We start from the raw sequence: 20,079 nt of genomic DNA, 5'->3' as shown, positions 1-20,079 counted from the left end.
TTTGTAAAGCTGAGGCCTTCCATTGCAGGTGGATGGAATGGACCTCAGAGATGCAAGCCATGAACAAGCTGTGGAAGCCATTCGGAAAGCAGGCAACCCTGTAGTCTTTATGGTACAGAGCATTATAAACAGACCAAGGGTAAGCAAACACAGGGCAAGGTAGGCATATTCAGTATTCAACTTGGAATCTAACGTTTCAAAGACCAAGTTGTCTATATGAGTAGAGATATCAAGTCTTGAAATCCCAGAAGACTGTTAAGCTTTTGCTGTTTTTTTTTTCCTTTAAACCAATTAGTCTGGAAATTTCTCTACCATGTTTAATATACACTTATATAATGCCTGTTGAAAATACGCAAAAGTAGAATTTATTGGTAGGTATAGGTATCTCAGTAGACAATGGTTAGTGGTCATTGTAACCTTAGGGAGAATATTTAGTTATTCTGGTTAGTAGTAGTGGAGTCTTTGGAAGTCCTAGAGACTGTATTTTATTTCTTTTTTAATTATTCATTCATTTATTTGATAGAGATAGAGAAATCTAGAGGAAAAGGGGAGAGAGAGAGACACCAGCAGCACTGTTTCATAATTCATGAAGTTTCTCCACTGTGGATGGAGACAAGGTTGAAATGTATAGTTAAAGGAAGTAGTTAATACCCCATGTCCAGGAATGCAATGACTAGATTTGTATTTTTTCTTCATTTTTCTTTTCAAGACAGGTGTAGCTCTGGTTATAGTTTTCTGCAAAATCTAAATCTAACTATATTTGTTTCCATTTGTTGTGTTAAACATCAGGATAGAATGAAAGTGTTGGTAAATGGCTATTTAAGTTAACTTAAAACTCTTTTTTTGTATGAGGTGGGTTTTTGTCCCTTTGTTGCTTTATTTTTAATTTCAGACATTTTTCTTTCTTAATTTCTTTCTCTATTTATAAAATAAAAAATATCAACAAGACCATAGGATAAGAGGGGTACAGTTCCACACAGTTCCCACTACCAGAGTTCCATATCCCATCCCCTCCACTGGAAGCTTTCCTGTTCTATCCCTATGGGAGCATGGACCCAGGATCATTATGGGGTGCAGAAGATGGAAGGTCTGGCTTCTGTAATTGCTTCCCCACTGAATATGGGTGTTGGCAGGTCAATCCATACTCCCAGCCTGGTTTTGTCTTTCACTAGTAGGGCAGAGTTCCAGAGAAGTGTTGCTCCAGGGTACATTGGTGAGGTTGTCTTCCCATGGGACTCAGGTTGACATCATGGTAGCATCTGCAACTTGGTTTCTGAAAAAGTATTAAGATATAAAGAAGAACAAATTTTTGACTAATCATGCACCTAAAGGCAAGAATATATACCTAGATGAGATTGGGTTCCCCATTTTTTAAAAAGCTAGTAGATCTATTTTAGGTATATTCCAAGGGGCCCATGACTTTACTAATTTTTGCCTGACGCTGGTCATTGCCATCAGGAACAACATAATGGACCCCTTGCTGGGCCCATACAGGACCTTGCCCTCAGTGTGGATCAATGTTAGTAGGGACTGCCCCATTCTCTGAAGTGAGGTTAAGGCAAACTACTGTACTACTCGAGGAAGACAGGTCCGTCAATGTGTGGAGCCTAAAATCTAAAATGTTCTTAGCTATGACCACAGAATGCGAGCTCAGACCTAAAGGGGTGCAGAGGTTACACAGTCTCTTGCACTGAATATGGGTCTCAGATTAAATTGATGAGGTTTACAGTTAATGGTGTTTATATACTTTTCCCATGTTTGGGAGCTACTCTCTTCCCTGATCTAGCTTTCTAGTCCTATTTCCAACTCTGACACTATCTGCCCAGACAATGCCTTTGGTCCACCTGCATATTAGCTGTTGGGCTTAGGCAAAAATAATTTTAAACTTTTATAGCATTTAGAACAATACTCCAAACTGCTGAATATTACTTTAAAAGCTAAAACTACAAGCATTGGTTTCATTGCCAGTCACATTTTCTCCACCCCCACAGTATCAACTTTATTTAGTTACTTAATATTGATCCACAGAATTGTAAGATAACAGGGGTATAATTCTGCACCATTCCCACCACCAGAGTTCTGTATCCCCATTGGAAGCTACCGTAGTTCTCCCAAGGACACAGATATAGGTTGACTACTATTTCTATATCTGTCTAGATTTATATATACTTGCCTCCTTTATTCCCCATATAGTTCCATCTTCTCTTTCTTTCTAAGTCACACCTAGGCCTATTACTACTTTTTCCTTTTCTCTTTCCCAGTCCTGATAGAGTTGGAGTTAAGAGCCTTCTGGTCATTTTCCCCCTATCATCTCCCCCTCTGGGAATATGGAGCAAAATTCTTTGGGGAGTTCATAGGGGGCAGTTTTGGCTTCTGTGATTGCTTCTCCACTGGATGTGGGTTTTTGCAGTCCAATTTATACTCTCAGCCTGTTTCTACCTTTCTCTAGTTGGGTAGGGCTGCGGAAAGGTGAGGTTCCAAAACACATTGGTGAGTTTGTCTGCCCAGTAAAGGCAGGATGGACTAATAGTACCATCTGTAACTTGGTGGCTGAAAGGCGAAGATATAAGCAGCCCTATCAAACTAGGGAAAGGTAAAAACAGGCTGGGAGAAATGATAGGGGGAAATGACCAGAAGGCTCTGAACTCCAACTCCATCATTATAACTTCTAAGAACTCAGCCTATCTTCCAGCCATGACATCATCTCCCCAGACAATAAATTGGATCCACCTGCATATTAGATTTCAGGCTCAGGGAGAAAACAAACAAACAAAAAGCTAGTATAGCCACAGGCCCGTTAAAGGAGGCATATTTTAGGCCCCACTAAAATATGCCTCCTAGCTATCTACAAAATGGAGGACGCCCCCCCCCCCCCAACTCTTCATCTGCACTGTTCCAGCCTTTAGGTTCATGATTGGTCAGCAATTTGTTTGGCTTTGTATGTTAACTCTCTTTTCAGCCTCCAGGTTCCAGATGCTAGCTTGTTGCCAACCAGACTTCCCCAGACAGAAAACCACACCAGTGTTTCCTAGAGCTCCGATACCCCAGAGACCCACCCTACTAGGGAAAGAGAGAGACAGGCTGGGAGTATGGACCAACCAGTCAATGCCCATGTTCAGTGGGGAAGCAATTACAGAAGCCAGACTTTCCAAGGTCATCCCACAATGAACTTGGGTCCATACTCCCAGAGGGCTAAAGAATAGGAAAGCTATCAGGGGAGGATATGGAGTTCTGGTGGTGGGAATTGTGTGGAGATATACCCCTCTATGGTTTTATCAGTGTTTCCTTTTTATAAATAAAAGAAAAAAAGAAAAAAAAAGAATTTAGGATGCCCATGAAATAAAAAAAAACTCAGCCTAGTGATTCTACCAGTGTGATAATTTACAGAATTTAATTTAATCATTCTATCTATTAAAGGGTGGGTTCTGTTAATATAGCCAAAGAGTGTTTTTGCCTTCCCTATGCTTCTTCTGGGTTACTAATGTTTCTGTCTTTGTCAGTCCTTGAGACTATAATGTGTTTAACCAGATGTGCCATCACCCTGCCTCAATCCTTGGGACTATAAATAGAGGTTTTGTCACTGATTTTTTTTTTTGAGATATCCTATATATTGTTATAAATCTTTCTGTAATAATATAGTGATCTTCTAGTTCATTTGTTGTGCGCAAACTGTTCATTTATAGTCTGCTTTCAGGACCAAATTTTAATCCTATAGATCAGAAAAGTAAAAAAAAAATAGCAAAGAGGGGGTCGGGCGGTGGCGCAGTGGGTTAAGCGCTTGTGGCGCAAAGCGCAGGGACCAGCGTAAGGATCCCGGTTCGAGCCCCCACTCCCCACCTGTAGGGGAGTCGCTTCACAGGCGGTAAAGCAGGTCTGCAGGTGTCTAGCTTTCTCTCTCCCTCTCTGCCTTCCCCTCCTCTCTCCATTTCTCTCTGTCCTGTCCAACAATGAACAACATCAACAATGGCAATAATAATAATCACAACGAGGCTACAACAAAGGCAACAAAAGGGGGAAAAATGGCCTCCAGGAGTAGTGGATTTATGGTGCAGGCACCGAGCCCAGCAATAACCCTGGAGGGAAAAAAAAAAATAGCAAAGCAACACAAAAACTAGAATTGTCTTTAAACATTCTATCTATGGGTTTGAGTCATATTGTTCTGTGAAATTATAAAGGAAACAAAACCTAGAAATTCCAATTATGAGCATTAGAAATAATCTCTAACTTTCCACATCGATTTTACCTAGAATACATTTTAAAATTTTTATAATTTTTATTTATAAAAGGAAATATTGACAGGACCATAGGATAAGAGGGGTATAGAATACATTTTTAATCTCTCCATTGTCATTTTTGCTACCTTAGTAAGTGATTATATTTCATGACATTTGTGATCTTATGTAAAGTGGGAATTGACATTTTAAAAAGCAGTAAGGAAATTGTTATGAGCAGAAATGTCATTGTGTCCATTTATTTTTCCCCATCTTTCCTCTGTAGGAAAAACACTGCAACAACAGATTTGAAAGGGTGACATGGCATAAGCTTTATTGCAGCCATACTGAATGAGGATAGTCTTTTCAGAGTATTATTCTAAATAGGAGGGTGTCACGTGACAATCACTACTTATTCATGATGTTTGCCATTAGGACTTTTTTTTAAATATAGATAAAAGTAATACAAACATTTAATTGGAGGCAAATGAATTTTAAATGTCTGAAATTTCCCCAAAACAATATAGTCAATAAAAGAAAAAGACGAAGGGTGTGAAAAGGAGAATTTATTGTGCTAAGAATTTTTTTATAACTATGTTAATGCTAGATTCTGGCAGTCATCATCCTGCCTTTAATATATTCATATTCAACTTTAGGCAATCCTAGGATATGTTATGAGTAAAGCATAACACCTGTGAGAAGTTCTGTGAGGTAGAACTTCAAAAGTATTAACTAGAGCCTCAGTAAGTATTTTTATGATATGGGAACTTTTATAGAAATTATTTTAAGGCATGAATTTCCATATTCCTATCTCTACTCAAAGTGGTCATTAGGAGATTATTGTGAATTGTATAGCTATGAGTATAGGTGTACATATATCTTTTTGGATGTGTGTGATTTTGGGTCCTTAATTTATATCCCTCGGAGGACTTACTGGGTCATATGGAAGGTCTAGTCCATGCTCCCAGAGGAATAAAGAACAGGAAAGCTTCCAATGGAGAGGATGGGATATGGAACTTTGGTGGTGGGAATAGTGCCCCTCTTATCCTACAGTCTTGTCAATCATTATTGAATTTAAAAAATATATATCATTGGAACTCAGTGCCTACATGAGGAACTCACCAATCCCAATGGCCATCCTTTCTTTTCCTTCTTTCCTCCCTTCCTCCCTCTCTCCCTCCCTCCCTTTCTTCCTTCCATCCTTCCTTCCTTCCTCTTTCTTCCCTTCTTCCCCCCTTCCCTCTGTTCTATTTTTCTTTCTTATCAACATTATTATTATAATTTCTTATAACATTATTAATAGGACAGAGAGAAGTTGAGAGGAAAGGGGTAGAGATACCTGCAGAACTGCCTCACTGCTTATGAGCTGCCCCCCATCCCCACAGGGGAAGATTTTACTTTTTCAATTAAAAATTTATTTATCTGAAATAACCTTGCTATTTAGTGAAAACATGAAAAGTTTCCTTATTGATAAAATGGAAAAATAAAGATGATCTATAACTAGCAGATAAATATCTATTTCCCCTTAAGGAACAGATACGTTATTTTTGTCTTATAAAAGACATGATTTACTTTTCAATGTAAAATTTAAAACTTACAGCTTTAATTTTAAAACTTTTGCTAATTTTTGTAAAGTGGGAAAATATATTTGAATCTGGCTGTCTGTAATATTGAGGAGATTGTGTGAAAATAAAATTGATCATTTTGTCCAATTGCTTTTCTATGTAGTTTGTGAACAATGTCAGGTGTAGATTTAGTCTGATAAAGTAAACTTTCAGTTGGACTGTTTAAGGTGTTGTTATTAATTACTAGTTCTGACAGTATCCAGTTTTACACAAGTATTTAAACTTAGTTGTTTTAAATACATTCCTTAGCGCTCAGCACATCTTGTGTTTCCTTTTAGAAATCCCCTTTGTCTTCCTTGCCGCACAACCTTTACCCTAAGTACATCTTCAGCAGCACTAACCCATTTGCTGATTCTCTACAGTTCAACACTGACAAGGTTGGATAATGTCCATTATCTTGCCATTGCCTTTTGTAAATGTTTTATTCCTTCTTACTACTATGCATTTGTCCCTGTTCACTATTAACTAAGTTTGCGAAGTAGGAGATCAAAAACTCTGTTTGGGGTAGGCATGCAGATCCTTTCTTAAACACATTAGCATGCCAGAGTATGTTCATCTTTATAGTTGAAATTACATAGCTAGCCTTTATGAAAAATAAGGGAAAATTGTAAGTGTACTGCCTTTCCTATATTTTGGTGTGACTTAAAATTTCTGATATTTAAATCTTTGTTATCAAGTGTATGAATTACTTTCATACATATTTTTAAAACTTTATATGGGTTTAAATTCTCAGACTTATTCAAGCTGTTATTAAGAAAATTGTTCTTTGAGTAAGGCCCCCCACAGAAAATTGTGTTTCTGTAGGATTCTGTTGAATATCTCCTTATAAGTCCCAGGATAAGTAATCTGTTGTTTCATTGTCTACAAATCTGTACTAGTCTCATATTTTAAAAAAAACTTTAAATTCAAAATTGAAGCAAAAATGTGAATAGTCATATATGCTATAATTTGATCAAGACAAGGAAGAAAGCTACCAACAATTTCTTTTGGGAGACATTTCATGAATTATCCTTGGGTTTTGTTGTTGTTATTATTGTTGTTATTGTAATATGGATAACCAATAACACATATCTGAAGTAATATGTTTTCTGTTGCTGTAGGTATTACCAAATTCAAGTAGAGTTATCTTCCATTGTTCCCCAACTAACCCTTTTGCTCCTTTGCCATTTAAGGTTTGTCTAAGTGTAAATTTTCCTGAGTAAGTGTGTGCTTTATAGTGTGCTGAGTGTACATTATATTTGATATGTGCATGGAGTGTTTTTAAGTACACTTTACAGTTGTACCAATACAGGATAAATAATACTTGTTTAATATACATTAATAATAAATTTTAAGGATCTTCAATGAGCTAAATTCACAATCTCAGTGAGAATGGGAGTTTCAAAGGTAGTATTTAGAAGGTAGTATATAGAAAACCCACTTGCTCCTTTAATAAATACAGGTTTGTGTTTGTCTTATGTTTGATCTGCTAATGTTAGTCTCATTTTATTATACTCATGGTATTGAAAATATTATGCCTAAGAAGAAGTATAATAGGCTGGTGAACTAGCTTATCTGGATAGCACACTGACTTGCCATGTAGACAACCCAGGTTCAAGCCCAGCCCCCACAACTTTGAAGGAAGCTTCATTCAGTGTTATGGTCTTTTTCATTCTCTCTATGCCTCTTTGTCTCTGTCTCTGAAAAAGTCATGCAGGTATGATGAAGCTTAGCACTTTTCCAGGAAAGTTTTGCTTATTTGTTTTGAGGAAAATAAGCTGCTCACACAGGTTACCTAGCAAATAAGATGTGTAAAATTTGCATTCATACATTTATTAAATTATGAAAGTTTTAATTAGATTTTATTCTACTTTATTAAATAAAAGAGGACTTGGTTTATGATTGCCAATATTTTCCATTGTCAAAAGACTTAGTTTTTTATGATAACAAGGAAAATTCTGAATTATACTTTCTTCTTACATGCTAGTTCAGTATGTTTAATGAAACTGGTTTGAATTTTTTATTGATCCTTTCTTGTACATTACTAATTTAAGAGATCTATTGCACAGAGTTAAAAAGGTGACAGAAGATTTGATTTGCACAATTTTTGTCTATTTATCCAGTGGTGATGTGTAAACCAGACAGATTTGTACAGCAGTCAAGTGGAACTTGAAAATTTATTGCCTGCAAGTCACTATTAATCAAGCTTTCTATACTTTTCCATAATAGTAGTTTATTTTTATTGGTATTAACTTGAGGGAACTTAGAATCAATAGAGTACTTTTTGAGTCCTCAAAGAAAATTTGTACTCAGTCCCAAATATTTTTAGTGCTAGTAATATTTTGTGATACTGATTATTAACACCATTTAATAATCCTAGATTATTATAATTGTCATTTGTGTGTTTCATAAGAATTTTTAAAATCACATTTCCAGATATTTGCATATAAATATGCAATATGTATACAATATTGAGGAAATATAGTATCTATAAAATATTGGGGAAATAACAGTGATTATGCAGAAAGACTTTCATGTATAAGTCTCCAAAAGCCCCAGGTTCTATCCCCTATATCACCATAAGCCAAAAATGAGCAGTACACTGGTAAAAATAAAAATAAATAAGTATATAATAGGTATTTTGTGTAGAAAGAAGAAAAGTAATTGATGTTTAGGGCATTAGAGACAACTTCACACCATGATTGGAATTTTAACTGACTATTTAACTAATGACTTAGAACTATCTCATTGTAGAAATTGGAGAAGACAAATATATAATGAAAGGGCCAGGCATTGATGCACCTGGTCAAGCACACACATCACAGTGCTCAAGTCCCTGGTCCCCACCTGCAAGGGAAAAGCTTCACAGGTGGTGAAGCAGGGCTTCAGGTGTCTGTCTCCCTGCCCTTCTCATTTTCTATCTCTATCCAATAATAAATAATTAAAAAGATTTAATTATTTAAGTAAGCAAGCAAGCAATTCTCAAACACTACTGAGATAAAAAAAATGTATAATGAAAAGTACACTGAAGTAATGATTAAGTGAAAAGATATCTAGTACCACTGTGTATTATTCATAAAAAGGCTCATTTATTACCTCAGGTTATTCATCTGCATAATGACTAAAATGAACCCAGTGACTTACAGTCTTTCCGAGTCTTAACATTCTGTTTGGAAAAGTTTCATGAAAGTAACTTCTCATTTTGAAATAGTGCCTGCCTACAATTCTAAGTGACAGCAAATATTCCACACTGGGATTGTGTGAATTATGCTCCCATGTTTCCTCACATAATCTGTGAGCCACATTGGCAGGGGAGTAGTGGTTTTATATATTAAAATTATCCTCTCAGATCTAGGACTACTATATATCTTTGTGCTAACAAACTCAGTCCCTTGGCAGATGAATCTGCATGTGCAATGCTCGTTTTCATGGTTTGACTCAGACATTTGAAGAGTGGATTCAGGTAGCATTAAATAATTCATATATTTAGTCTCACTGACTAGCTTTGACCTTTACTTGTTTCACTTCTTTGCTACAATTTTTGCTTATTTGTTTTCTGGAAGGCTTTTCTACGTCACACAAATCTTGGCCAGACCCCTGAAATATTATGATAATTTTGAATGAGGATTTTTTTTCCTTAAAGGGAAAATTTATAGTATTTTCACTTGAAGTCATTTAAATTTATGCCTTCAAATTGAACGATTCATCAACTTAAAATACCAAATACCAGTTTATGCCTTGTGCTCTCCATAGCATTTTGTTTAGTATATTTCAACCTTACCTGAATCCTACCATTACATATGTATGTACATTACATATATATGTGTATCATATTTATTATAATATTTTATTTTATTATTTTATTTTATAATATTTTAGAGCCAGTTTTATTTTTGACAGTATACTCATTTCTTTTCCTTACTTTTTTCTTCCTTGGACTTCATGTACCTACTACATTCTCCTTGTTCCCACAGGCACCCAGTCAGTCAGAATCAGAGCCAGAAAAGGCCCCATTGCTCAGTGTGTCTCCACTTCTTCCTTCATCATTTGCAGAAATGAGTAGTGATCATGTACAGTCATCTGCAAGCAAGATCTCAGAAGATGTGGACAAAGAGGATGAGTTTGGTTACAGCTGGAGTAAGTTGTCATTCTGTGATAAGATTCATTTGTAATCTAGGTTTCTCAAGTCCTTTGCTCTGGATGAATAAGTATATTTACACTTTAGTTATACATCCTGCAATTTTGTGTGAGAAAAAAAACTTTTTATTTTGCCTAAATATGGCACACATTTCTGATGAAATCATTCTTTTCTTTTAAATATGCATTTCAAAGTTAAATTCACTTTATCCTTTGTATCAAAATTAAAGAGACAAACTAGTTTTGGATCAGCTCCTTTATACTGTTGAAATACTCACTATTGAACTCTCATTGTTAAGCTATGAATTTCTGATATTTTCTATAGTAGGATAGAGGTATGATATGCAAGGAAATTTTCCTATGTGCACATTAACTTAATACTGACCAATGAAGATAAATATTCCATATTTTCTGTTCTTTGTAAATGGTAGAATAACTTTCTGATTCAATAAAAATATTTTAAGAGTTTGTTAATGAGAACATTTTTCTTGGGTCTGAACATTCCAAACTAGTCAGATCCTACATTCTTCATCCTGAAAGCAAGAAATTCGGCAAAATGTAGAAACTGCAGAAAACCTGCCTTAATGGCCAGTCTAAGGAAAAGGTTGCCTATCTTAAATACTACACATTATATCTTGCTACAAATAATACCCTTTTAATAGAAAATATTTCAGGGAGCCAGGCAGTAGTACAGCAGGTTAAGCACACATAGAAAATATTTCATAGGGGGAGTCGGGCTGTAGCACAGCAGGTTAAGTGCAGGTGGCGCAAAGCACAAGGACCGGCATAAGGATCCCAGTTCAAACCCCGGCTCCCCACCTGCAGGGGAGTCGCTTCACAGGTGGTGAAGCAGGTCTGCAGGTGTCTATCTTTCTCTCCTCCTCTCTGTCTTCCCCTCCTCTCTCCATTTCTCTCTGTCCTACCCAACAACAACAACAACAATAATAACTACAACAATAAAACAACAAGGGCAACAAAAGGGAATAAATAAATAAATAAAATAAATATTAAAAAAATAAGAAAATATTTCATAGGAAAACATTTGGTCATGAATTAACTCTCAGTACTTATGATTTTATTGTCACTGTTATATGTAGAAAATATCAGAGATCGTTACGGAACCTTGACAGGTGAGCTTCATATGATTGAGCTGGAGAAAGGCCGTAGTGGATTGGGTCTCAGTCTTGCTGGGAACAAAGACCGATCCAGGATGAGTGTCTTTATAGTGGGAATTGATCCAAATGGAGCAGCTGGGAAAGATGGTCGGTTACAGATTGGAGATGAGCTTTTAGAGGTAAGTTCTTGTGGAAAATGCTGAATTTACTTTCACCTAATTGGTGTAGAGAAATCACCTGTTTCCAGAAAAACCGCTGGCATTTCATATGGCGTCTGAGAATGACATCACTTGCATAATAAAACATATACATACAGCACATTTGTTGTATATAAAACATCTACTGCATAGAGTTTGTTCTCATTAGCTTCCATTAAAAGATCATGGCTATGGGCTGGGGAGATGGTATAATGATTATGCAAAACTTTGATGCCTAGGGAGTCCGGCGGTAGCACAGCAGGATAAGCGCACAATAAAACAACAAGGGCAACAAAAGGGAAAATAAATATTTTTTAAAATTAAAAAAAAGGGGGGTCGGGCGGTGGCGCAGTGGGTTAAGCGCATGTGGCGCAAAGCGCAGGGACCGGCGTAAGGATCCCGGTTCGAGCCCCCGGCTCCCCACCTGCAGGGAAGTCGCTTCACAGGCGGTGAAGCAGGTCTGCAGGTGTCTATCTTTCTCTCCCCTTCTCTGTCTTCCCCTCCTCTCTCCATTTCTCTCTGTCCTATCCAACAACGAATTGCGTCAACAAGGGCAATAATAATAACCACAACGAAGCTACAACAAGGGCAACAAAAGGGGGGAAAAAAAAAAAAAAAGATCATGACTATATAAGAGTATTTTTTGTGTGTCATTTTTATTGGGAGCTTTTGAAAAATTGAATGACCAAGACCAAAGAGATAGTGCAGAGGTAGTAGTAGCACACCAAGTTTTCTTATCTGAGGTCCAGAGGTTGTAGGTTCAGTTACTGCACCACTATATACCAGAGCTGAATGGTCCTCTGGTTTCTTTCTTTCATGAAAGCCGGTTAATTGATTAATTAACCAACCTTCAAGTGACCAATCACTTACTAGTAATAAGATTGTCCCCAGTGGACATTCTGGACATTGAACCCCTCATGGTAGAAGGAATTGGCAGTAGGGGATCAAGGTTGAACCTAACAATGAAAGCAATTATTTAACCTTAAAACAAACCTTTGAGTTGTACTTTATAATGCTTATAATTGCATTTAATTACTTTTTCTTTGTCCTTCACAAGTCTTTCTGTTTTCTTAATATTCTTCCTGTTATTGTATTGGCTAGGAAGTAAGTCTTGGTCAGCAGTGACCAACTGACTGGATGAGGAGCAGTTTCCTTATTAGGCACTGTGCTGGTTAGCTGCATTCTGCTGCCCCAATCCTAAATTTGTTAGCATTGCTTCTCCCAGTGACCCATTATCCAGGCTTGAGTTTTGAGATTAACTAGTAAATGTGACAGTAGGAAACATCTCAGGAAATACACAGATCACAGTACTTCCAAAGAGCTCCTGCTTTGTACAGAGTTCTTTAGAAGCCCCTTGTCTGTCAGGAAGTTCACTTCTCTCCTGCAGTCAGTCTAGATGGTGCCTCTTATAACCAAACCATGGATATAAGACTACATATATCATGTAATTTTAAAATTGGCTTTAAACTTGACCTTTCGAGAACAGCAGTAGCGCACCTGTTAAGTGCACATACTATAGTGCACAAGGACCCAGGTTCAAGCCCCTAGCCCACACCTGCAAGGGAAACGCTTCACAAGTGGTGAAGCAGGGATGCATGTGTCCTCTGTTACTTTCCTTCTCTGTCACCCCTTTCCCTCTCAGTTTCAGTCTCTATTCAATAAATAAATAAAGGTAATAATTTTTTGAAATAGGAACTTTTCTTCATTGGCCGTCAAACTCAGGTTTATATTCTGAGTAGGAAGGTATATGTAATATTTTAAAGGAAGAAAGAATATGCTTTTCATTAACTCAGTATGATCAAAATTAGGAAATTAAAACCCTAGATTCAGTTAATGATAGTTATTTCTTATAGATCAATGGTCAAATTTTATATGGAAGAAGTCATCAAAATGCATCATCAATCATTAAGTGTGCCCCTTCTAGGGTGAAAATAATTTTTATAAGGTGAGCATTTTCTTTTTCTGGTTTACTTATAACTTGTCAATTCTGAGTTATTTTGCATGAAAATAAAACATCTGTAAATATGTGAATATTATAGTTACAGCTCTTTTGGATTATGGCATTTTCTCTATTTATGTGTGATATCAAATTAAAATAATATAAATCATTATGACACAATGTGTCAATACTTTTTTCTTTTAAGAAATAAAGATGCAGTGAGTCAGATGGCTGTGTGTCCTGGAAACTCAGTAGAACCTTTGCCTTCTTCTTCAGAGAATCTTCAAGATAAGGAGGTATATAATTTGTGGGGGGTTTTCTCTGGCAAAACTTGATTAATATACTACTTATTAATTCAGTAATAATTATAGATCATTATGGACATATTAAAATTAAGTCATGGCTTAATCCCTATGGTAAATACAGCTTACTACAAGTTACTTAAGCATATTACATGAAGGCTATTAGTAGAGTCTTCATTGAAAGTAATGAGGTAGGGAAGAGAATGGTTATTTCTGCCTCTGGAGAGTGAGAGTAATACTTAAAAAAAAAGATTTATATGATCTGAAGAGAAATTAGAGTACCAAGAATAGGTCTTGATAGAGGATAATACACATGAAGTTTATGTTGGAAATATAATATTTAGGGAGCAAAAACATTGTAAACAGAGGAAATGGACTGAGGAATATCAGGAAGACTGACAAATACAGGGTACTGAAAATAATAAATTATTGAACAGGGGCATGGGGCAGATCTAGTAAGTGGTCATGGGAAAAGAGATAGCATTTGTCTGCAGTCATACTACCCTAAACACACCCAGTCTCATTTGAAAAGAAATAGGGTTAGACCTTTGTCTTTGAAGCAGTGGAGAACCCCAGATAAGAGAACATACTTGGGAGTCGGGCAGTAGTGCAGCGGGTTAAGCGCATGTGGTGCAAAGTACAAGGACCAGTGTAAGGATCCTGGTTGGAGCCCCCGCTCCCCACCTGCAGGGGAGTCACTTCACAGTGGTGAAGCAGGTCTGCAGATGTCTATCTTTCTCTCCCCCCTCTGTTTTACCCATCTCTCTCCATTTCTCTCTGTCCTAACAACGATGACATTAATAACAACAACAACAATGAAACACTACAAGGGCAACAAAAAGGGAAAATAAATAAATATAAAAAAATTTTAAAAAGAGAGAGCATACCTAAAAAACTTCTCGGAGATGGTGGAGGGGGAAGCCTGGTGGTGGCGCACCTGGTTAAGTGCACACATTACCATGTGCAAGGACCTGGGTTCAAGCTATGAAAACAGTTCTTCACAGGCTATGAAACAGTTTTGCAGGTATCTATCTTTCTCCCTGCCTCTCTTGTCTCCCTCTCCCCTCTCAATTTCTCTTGTCCTACTAAAACAAAATAGAAAAAAATGGCCATAAGTAGTGGTAGATTCATAGTACTGGCACCAAGCCCCAAAGACAACCTTGGTTGCAAATAAATAAATAAATAAATAAATAAAACTTATCTGGGCGGCCAGGCTGTGGCATAACTGGTTAAGCATATATATTACAGTGTGCAAGCACTCAGGTTTAAGTTCTTGACTCCCACTTTCAGGGGAAAAGCTTGGCGAGTGGTTTAGCAGGGCTACAGGTGTCCCTCTGTCTTTCCCCCTCTCTATCTCCTCAATGTCCCTCAGTCTCTATATAATAATAAATACAAATATTAAAATAAAAAACTTGGGCGGAGGGTAGATAGCGTAATGGTTATGCAAAGAGACTCTCATGCTTGAGGCTCCAAAGTCCCAGGTTCAATCCCCTGTACCACCATAAGCCAGAGCTGAGCAGTGCTCTGGTAAAAATAAATAAATAAATTAAATTAAAAAAATAAAAAATAAAAAATTCATCTAGGAGGGCTGGGCTGTGGACACACTGGGTTGATTGCACACAATGCCATGTGTAAGGACCCTGGCTCAAGCCCCCCGTATGTATGTGCAGGGAGGATACTTCATGAGCAAGGAGCAGATATCTGTCTTTTTCCTCTCCATCTTCCCCTTCCCTCTCAATTTCTCTCTGTCCTATTAAGTTAAATAGAAAAAATAGCCACCAGAAGTAGTAAATTCCTTGTGCTGACACTGATTCTCAACAATAACCCTGGTGATGATTAAACAAAAAAAGAAAGACTTTTCTGGAAATGGTGCAGAGAAAATACAAAGGATTTTGGAGAGAAAGGGAGAGAAAAGCAAAAGGTAATAACTCAGGAGAAAGATAGGGTTTCAGGAGAAAGATTATGAAAGATAATGCAAAAGAAGAGGAAATTATTATATTTAGTGTTTAGTACTAAAATTGACATTACTGCATTCCCAACTAAATGTACTTGTTGAAGAAAAAGTAAGTAGTTTAGAAATTATCTAGTATATATTTAGTATCTGCTTCTATCTCTCTATTGTGTTGAGTTTAGGCTAGTGAATAAAACAGATAAGATCAATACAAGACTTCTTGATGTTTGGCTTGATGATTTAATGGATATTTGACTTTTACCAAGTAGTCTCTGTCTTTCTGTCTCTCTCTAAATTGGCCTACAGTGGTGAAGTCCTAGTGGCTGAAAGAAGGGATTGAGGGAGGAAGATGTTTGGAAGGAGAGGTAATAACTAGAGAATGATTTTTCAGTGGGAGTTCTATTTAGATTTAAAAATGCTTCTGATGTGTTATTAGGATGAAGAAAAAGAGATAATGGGAGAGTTAAATGTTTAAAACTAGAGGAACCATGATTATAATCAATTAGGAATATACCTGAATACTAACTTGTCAATACATAAGATAGATATGGGAACGTTTGTCTTCTGTGTGCTCTTAAATTGTGACCTGAGTCAAATAATTATTAAAATTGCCTAGAAATTCATTTTTATATAATTTAGACTAAGTCTATATTGATAAAGTTGATTATTTTAGTATTTTTCAGGTAAAATGTTTAATGGCTCCTAAATTAATTTATCTAAACAATAAACAACGGGAAATAAAACCTCTGTTGGTATTCTATATTTCAGTGAGCTTCACTAGTTGGTAACTAAGTTTGCTATAAAATTTTATTGGAGAGTAAATTCAGAAAATCATGGAAACCAGTGTGTTTTTCTCTGTTTTAAAATAATTGGTATCTAATCATACCTCGGGGTTTTTTGAAGAAATGTTATGTTCATAAATGACATAAGATGTTAAAAATAATGAATTCTATACATGAAATATTTCTGATTAATCTGCCCTAATATTTTTAATTATCATTACCTTTATTTACTGGATAGAGACAGCCAGAAATTGAGAGGAGGAAGAAGAGCGAGAGATAGAGATAGAGAGATTCCCATAGCACTGCTTCGCCATTTGTGAAGCTTTCCCCCTGCAAATGGAGACTAATGGCTGCACCTGAGTCCTTACACATTGTAACATGTGTGCTCAACCAGGTGTGCCACCACCCAGCACCCACCCACATCCCTGATATTTAAACAAAGAAAAGCACATAACATTCAGTTGTTTATTTTACCATTTTCTTTGCATTGTAAGGCTGAACCCAATGTAACTACTTCAGAGGCAGCTGTAGACTTCAGTTCTTTTAAAAACGTGCAACATCTGGAGCTTCCCAAGGTAATTCTGCTTTGTATTGGAAGGGGATATTATAAATGCATTCTCACCAGTGTTAAAGTTCATTTGGTACTCCAACATATTGTCTTCAAACCAGGAGCATTAGTTTTACATGGAATTATGGTAGAAATGTTGACAGTTGCATCCACTTAAATCTACTGAGTAAGAAACTCTGGGGGTCAGTCAACAGTTCATATTTTAATAAACTTTTTCAGTGACTGAAATACATATTAAAATTCTGGACCCATTGTGCTAACTCAGAATTTATCGGGCTGTTGCGCAGGGGAGTCACTTCACAGGCAGTGAAGCAGGTCTGCAGGTGTCTTTCTTTCCTCCTCTGTGTCTTCCACTCCTCTCTCCATTTCTCTCTGACCTATCTAACAACTATGACATCAATAACTACAACAATAAAAAACAAGGGCAACAAAAGGGAAAATAATTATTTTTTAAAAATTAAAAAGAAAGAATTCATTTCTCTGGCATTTATCTTCGGACATTTAGATTTTCCTCCCTAATTATTGCAAGGTATGAAATTTAGCAGTCTCTTTATTGATTCACTCGAATGAATACCTGTAGGACACATGGTTGAGAGTACTTGTTATCAGGTTCAAGTGCCACTGTTAAACCCTGGCCCTTACGCATGGTAACATGTGTACTCAACTGGAGGTACAACCACCCAGTCCCTTAATGTTTTCTATTTACTTGTCACTTAGTCATGTGTAGCCCAAAGGCACATCTCCCGTATTAAACTTTCATGTGCATACCTTTTCTATACATCTAAATATACACCACGAAAAATAACTCTTATACTTTGTCATTATCATTTCAGTATTGTTCATATTAAACAGTTGGGAAAAAGAGAACAAATGAATATTTATCTTCAATCTGTCTACTGAGAAAAGAACTTCAGGAGAGTCCAGAAAAAAAGAACTGACTCAGAATAGAAATTGAGGTAACAGGGAGTCGGGCAGCAGCGCAGCGAGTTAAGCGCACATGGCGCCAAGCACAAGGACCAGCGTGAAAATCCTGGTTCGAGCTCCTGGATCCCCACCTGCAGGGGGGTCCTTTCACAGGAGGTGAAGCAGGTCTGCAGATGTCTGTCTTTCTCTCCCCCTCTCTGTCTTCCCTTCCTCTCTCCATTTCTCTCTGTCCTATACAACAATGACGACATCAACAATAACTACAACAACAATAAAAACAAGGGCAACAAAAAAGAAATAAATATTTAAAAAATTGAAATAACAGTCCATTTTTAGTTGTTTTGACTACTTAAGAAAGTCTCTTAACAGGTCAGGTGTGTGTGTGTGTGTGTGTGCGTGTGTGTGTGTGTGTGTTTTATTTTTTACTTAATTATTATTGGATAGAGACAGAGAAATTGAGCGGGAAGGAAGAGGTAGAGAGGGAAAGACAGAGAGACACTGCAGCCCTACTTCAACACTTACAAAGGTTTTCACCTTTATGTGGGGACCAGGGGCTTGAATCTGGGTCCTTGTGCACTATGATGTGTATGTTTAACAATATGTTTAATGTGCTATTGCCTGGCTCCTTTGGTATATATTTTTAATCCTTTCTTTTTTAAAGTGGTAAAATGTAAATTTTAACAGAAAGCTCTTGTGTACAGTCTGAACCCTCATTGACTATTGAATGCTAATTCAGTTTCCCAGAAAGCATTTCTGGTAAATATTCATTTTTGTCACATTTTCCAGTACTGCATAACAGATGTATACTAAATAATCCCACCTCCCCATTAAGGGCCCCAAACCACCTCTCCTTCAACCCGCCCTGTTACATTTCCTCCCCAGAGTCCCTTGCTTTTGGTGCAGTATACCACCCGAGTTTCACTCTACATTCTCCCTTTCTGTCTCTGTCTCCCACATTCTACCTTCATGTGAGGTCATCCACTATTCATCCCTTTCTTCCTGACTTACCCCCCCCCATGCTTTTCTTTAAGGTTTCAGCAAAGGTTAGGCAAAGACTAAAATTTTAAAGTTTATATTCTGATGTCTAAGTCTTTGATAGTTGCCCTTTGTCTGCTAGCATTGGTCATATCATTCTGTCCTTCCTTACCTCCATTCTTCTATGTTTGCTTTTTTTTTGTTGCTATTCTGAGTTCCCTCTTCTATTATGCCATAGAGTATATCATTTAGAATTGGAGTTCCTTTGCTTCTTTTCCTACAGTACTCATTTCAGTAATTCTTCCAAAGCAAGGTCAATCAAGGTGAATTCCACCAGTATCTGTATGTTTGGGAAGCTTTCAATTTCTCCTTCATACTTGAAGGATAATTTTGGAGGAGAGTATTCATGACTGGTAATTATTATCTCTTAATACTGTAAATATGGCACTCTTGTTAAGTTTATTCCTAGGTACTTGATTATTTTTGTTTCTATAGTAAGTGGGATAGATGTGGATTTCTTCTATCTTAGTGTTTGGAGGAATTCTACTCATATTTGTATATTGATTTTTTTAAATATTTATTTATTACCTTTTGTTGCCCTTGCTGTTTTATTGTTATAGTTCTTATTGTTGTTGTTACTGATGTCGTTGTTGGATAGGACAGAGAGAAATGGAGAAAGGAGGGGAAGACAGAGAGGGAGAGAGAAAGCTAGACACCTGCAGACCTGCTTCACTGCCTGTGAAGCGACTCCCCTGCAGGTGGGGAGCCGGGGGCTTGAACCTGGATCCTTCCGCCTGTACTGCGCTTTGCACCACATGCGCTTAACCTGCTGCACCACTACCCGACTCCCTGTATATTGATTTTATATCCTGATACCTTACTGTACTGCTTAAGAATTTCCAAAGGTTTTTCTCCTTTGGGGGTGGGGTTGTATGTATGCTAATATATTATCTGCAAATAATGACAGATTTAATTCTTGTTCTTCTGATCTTTATTCCTTTACTTTATCTTATGGCTAGGGCTAGGCCTTTTAGGACTGTGTTGATTAGTAACTGTCATAGAGGGCATCTCTGTCTTCTACCTGAATGAAGAGGGAAAGCTTTCAGTTTTTTGACATTAAGTATAGGTTTGCTATACAGAGACTCGACTATTTTGACCAAAGTTCCATCTATCCTCAATTTTAAAAATGTTTTGATCATGAAAGTATCTTAAATCTTTTCAAAGGCTTTCTCTGCATCTTTTGAAATAATGTGATATTTGGTTTTTCTTTTTTTTTATGTAACAGAACACATTTATTGATTTACATAATGTGAACAAGTCTTACATTTCTGTGATAAATCCTATTTGGTCCTGGTATACAATCTTTTTATTGTA

At 36.8% G+C, this 20,079-nt stretch overlaps 1 protein-coding gene across 12 annotated transcripts in view; it reads left to right on the top strand.

The window, feature by feature from the left end:
• The window catches only part of MPDZ (multiple PDZ domain crumbs cell polarity complex component), a 163,356-nt gene that overhangs the window by 113,590 nt on the left and 29,687 nt on the right, over positions 1-20,079 (top strand). For 6 of the 12 annotated variants that reach the window (XM_060199575.1, XM_060199585.1, XM_060199580.1 and 3 more), the window contains 8 exons: positions 29-139; positions 6,115-6,213; positions 6,937-7,008; positions 9,790-9,952; positions 11,050-11,246; positions 13,118-13,209; positions 13,409-13,499; positions 16,733-16,813. In XM_060199575.1, the coding sequence (XP_060055558.1) occupies positions 29-139; positions 6,115-6,213; positions 6,937-7,008; positions 9,790-9,952; positions 11,050-11,246; positions 13,118-13,209; positions 13,409-13,499; positions 16,733-16,813 (906 nt within the window). The remainder of the gene's footprint in view (positions 1-28; positions 140-6,114; positions 6,214-6,936; positions 7,009-9,789; positions 9,953-11,049; positions 11,247-13,117; positions 13,210-13,408; positions 13,500-16,732; positions 16,814-20,079) is intronic. The other 6 variants (XM_060199579.1, XM_060199577.1, XM_060199582.1 and 3 more) reach the window with 3 other exon arrangements.

This window comes from Erinaceus europaeus, chromosome 10 (genome assembly GCF_950295315.1).
Source record: "Erinaceus europaeus chromosome 10, mEriEur2.1, whole genome shotgun sequence".
In the NCBI taxonomy this organism is placed as follows: Eukaryota; Metazoa; Chordata; class Mammalia; order Eulipotyphla; family Erinaceidae; genus Erinaceus; species Erinaceus europaeus.
Note: the sequence above shows the minus strand (reverse complement) of the source record. Positions and strands in the feature narration are given on the sequence as shown.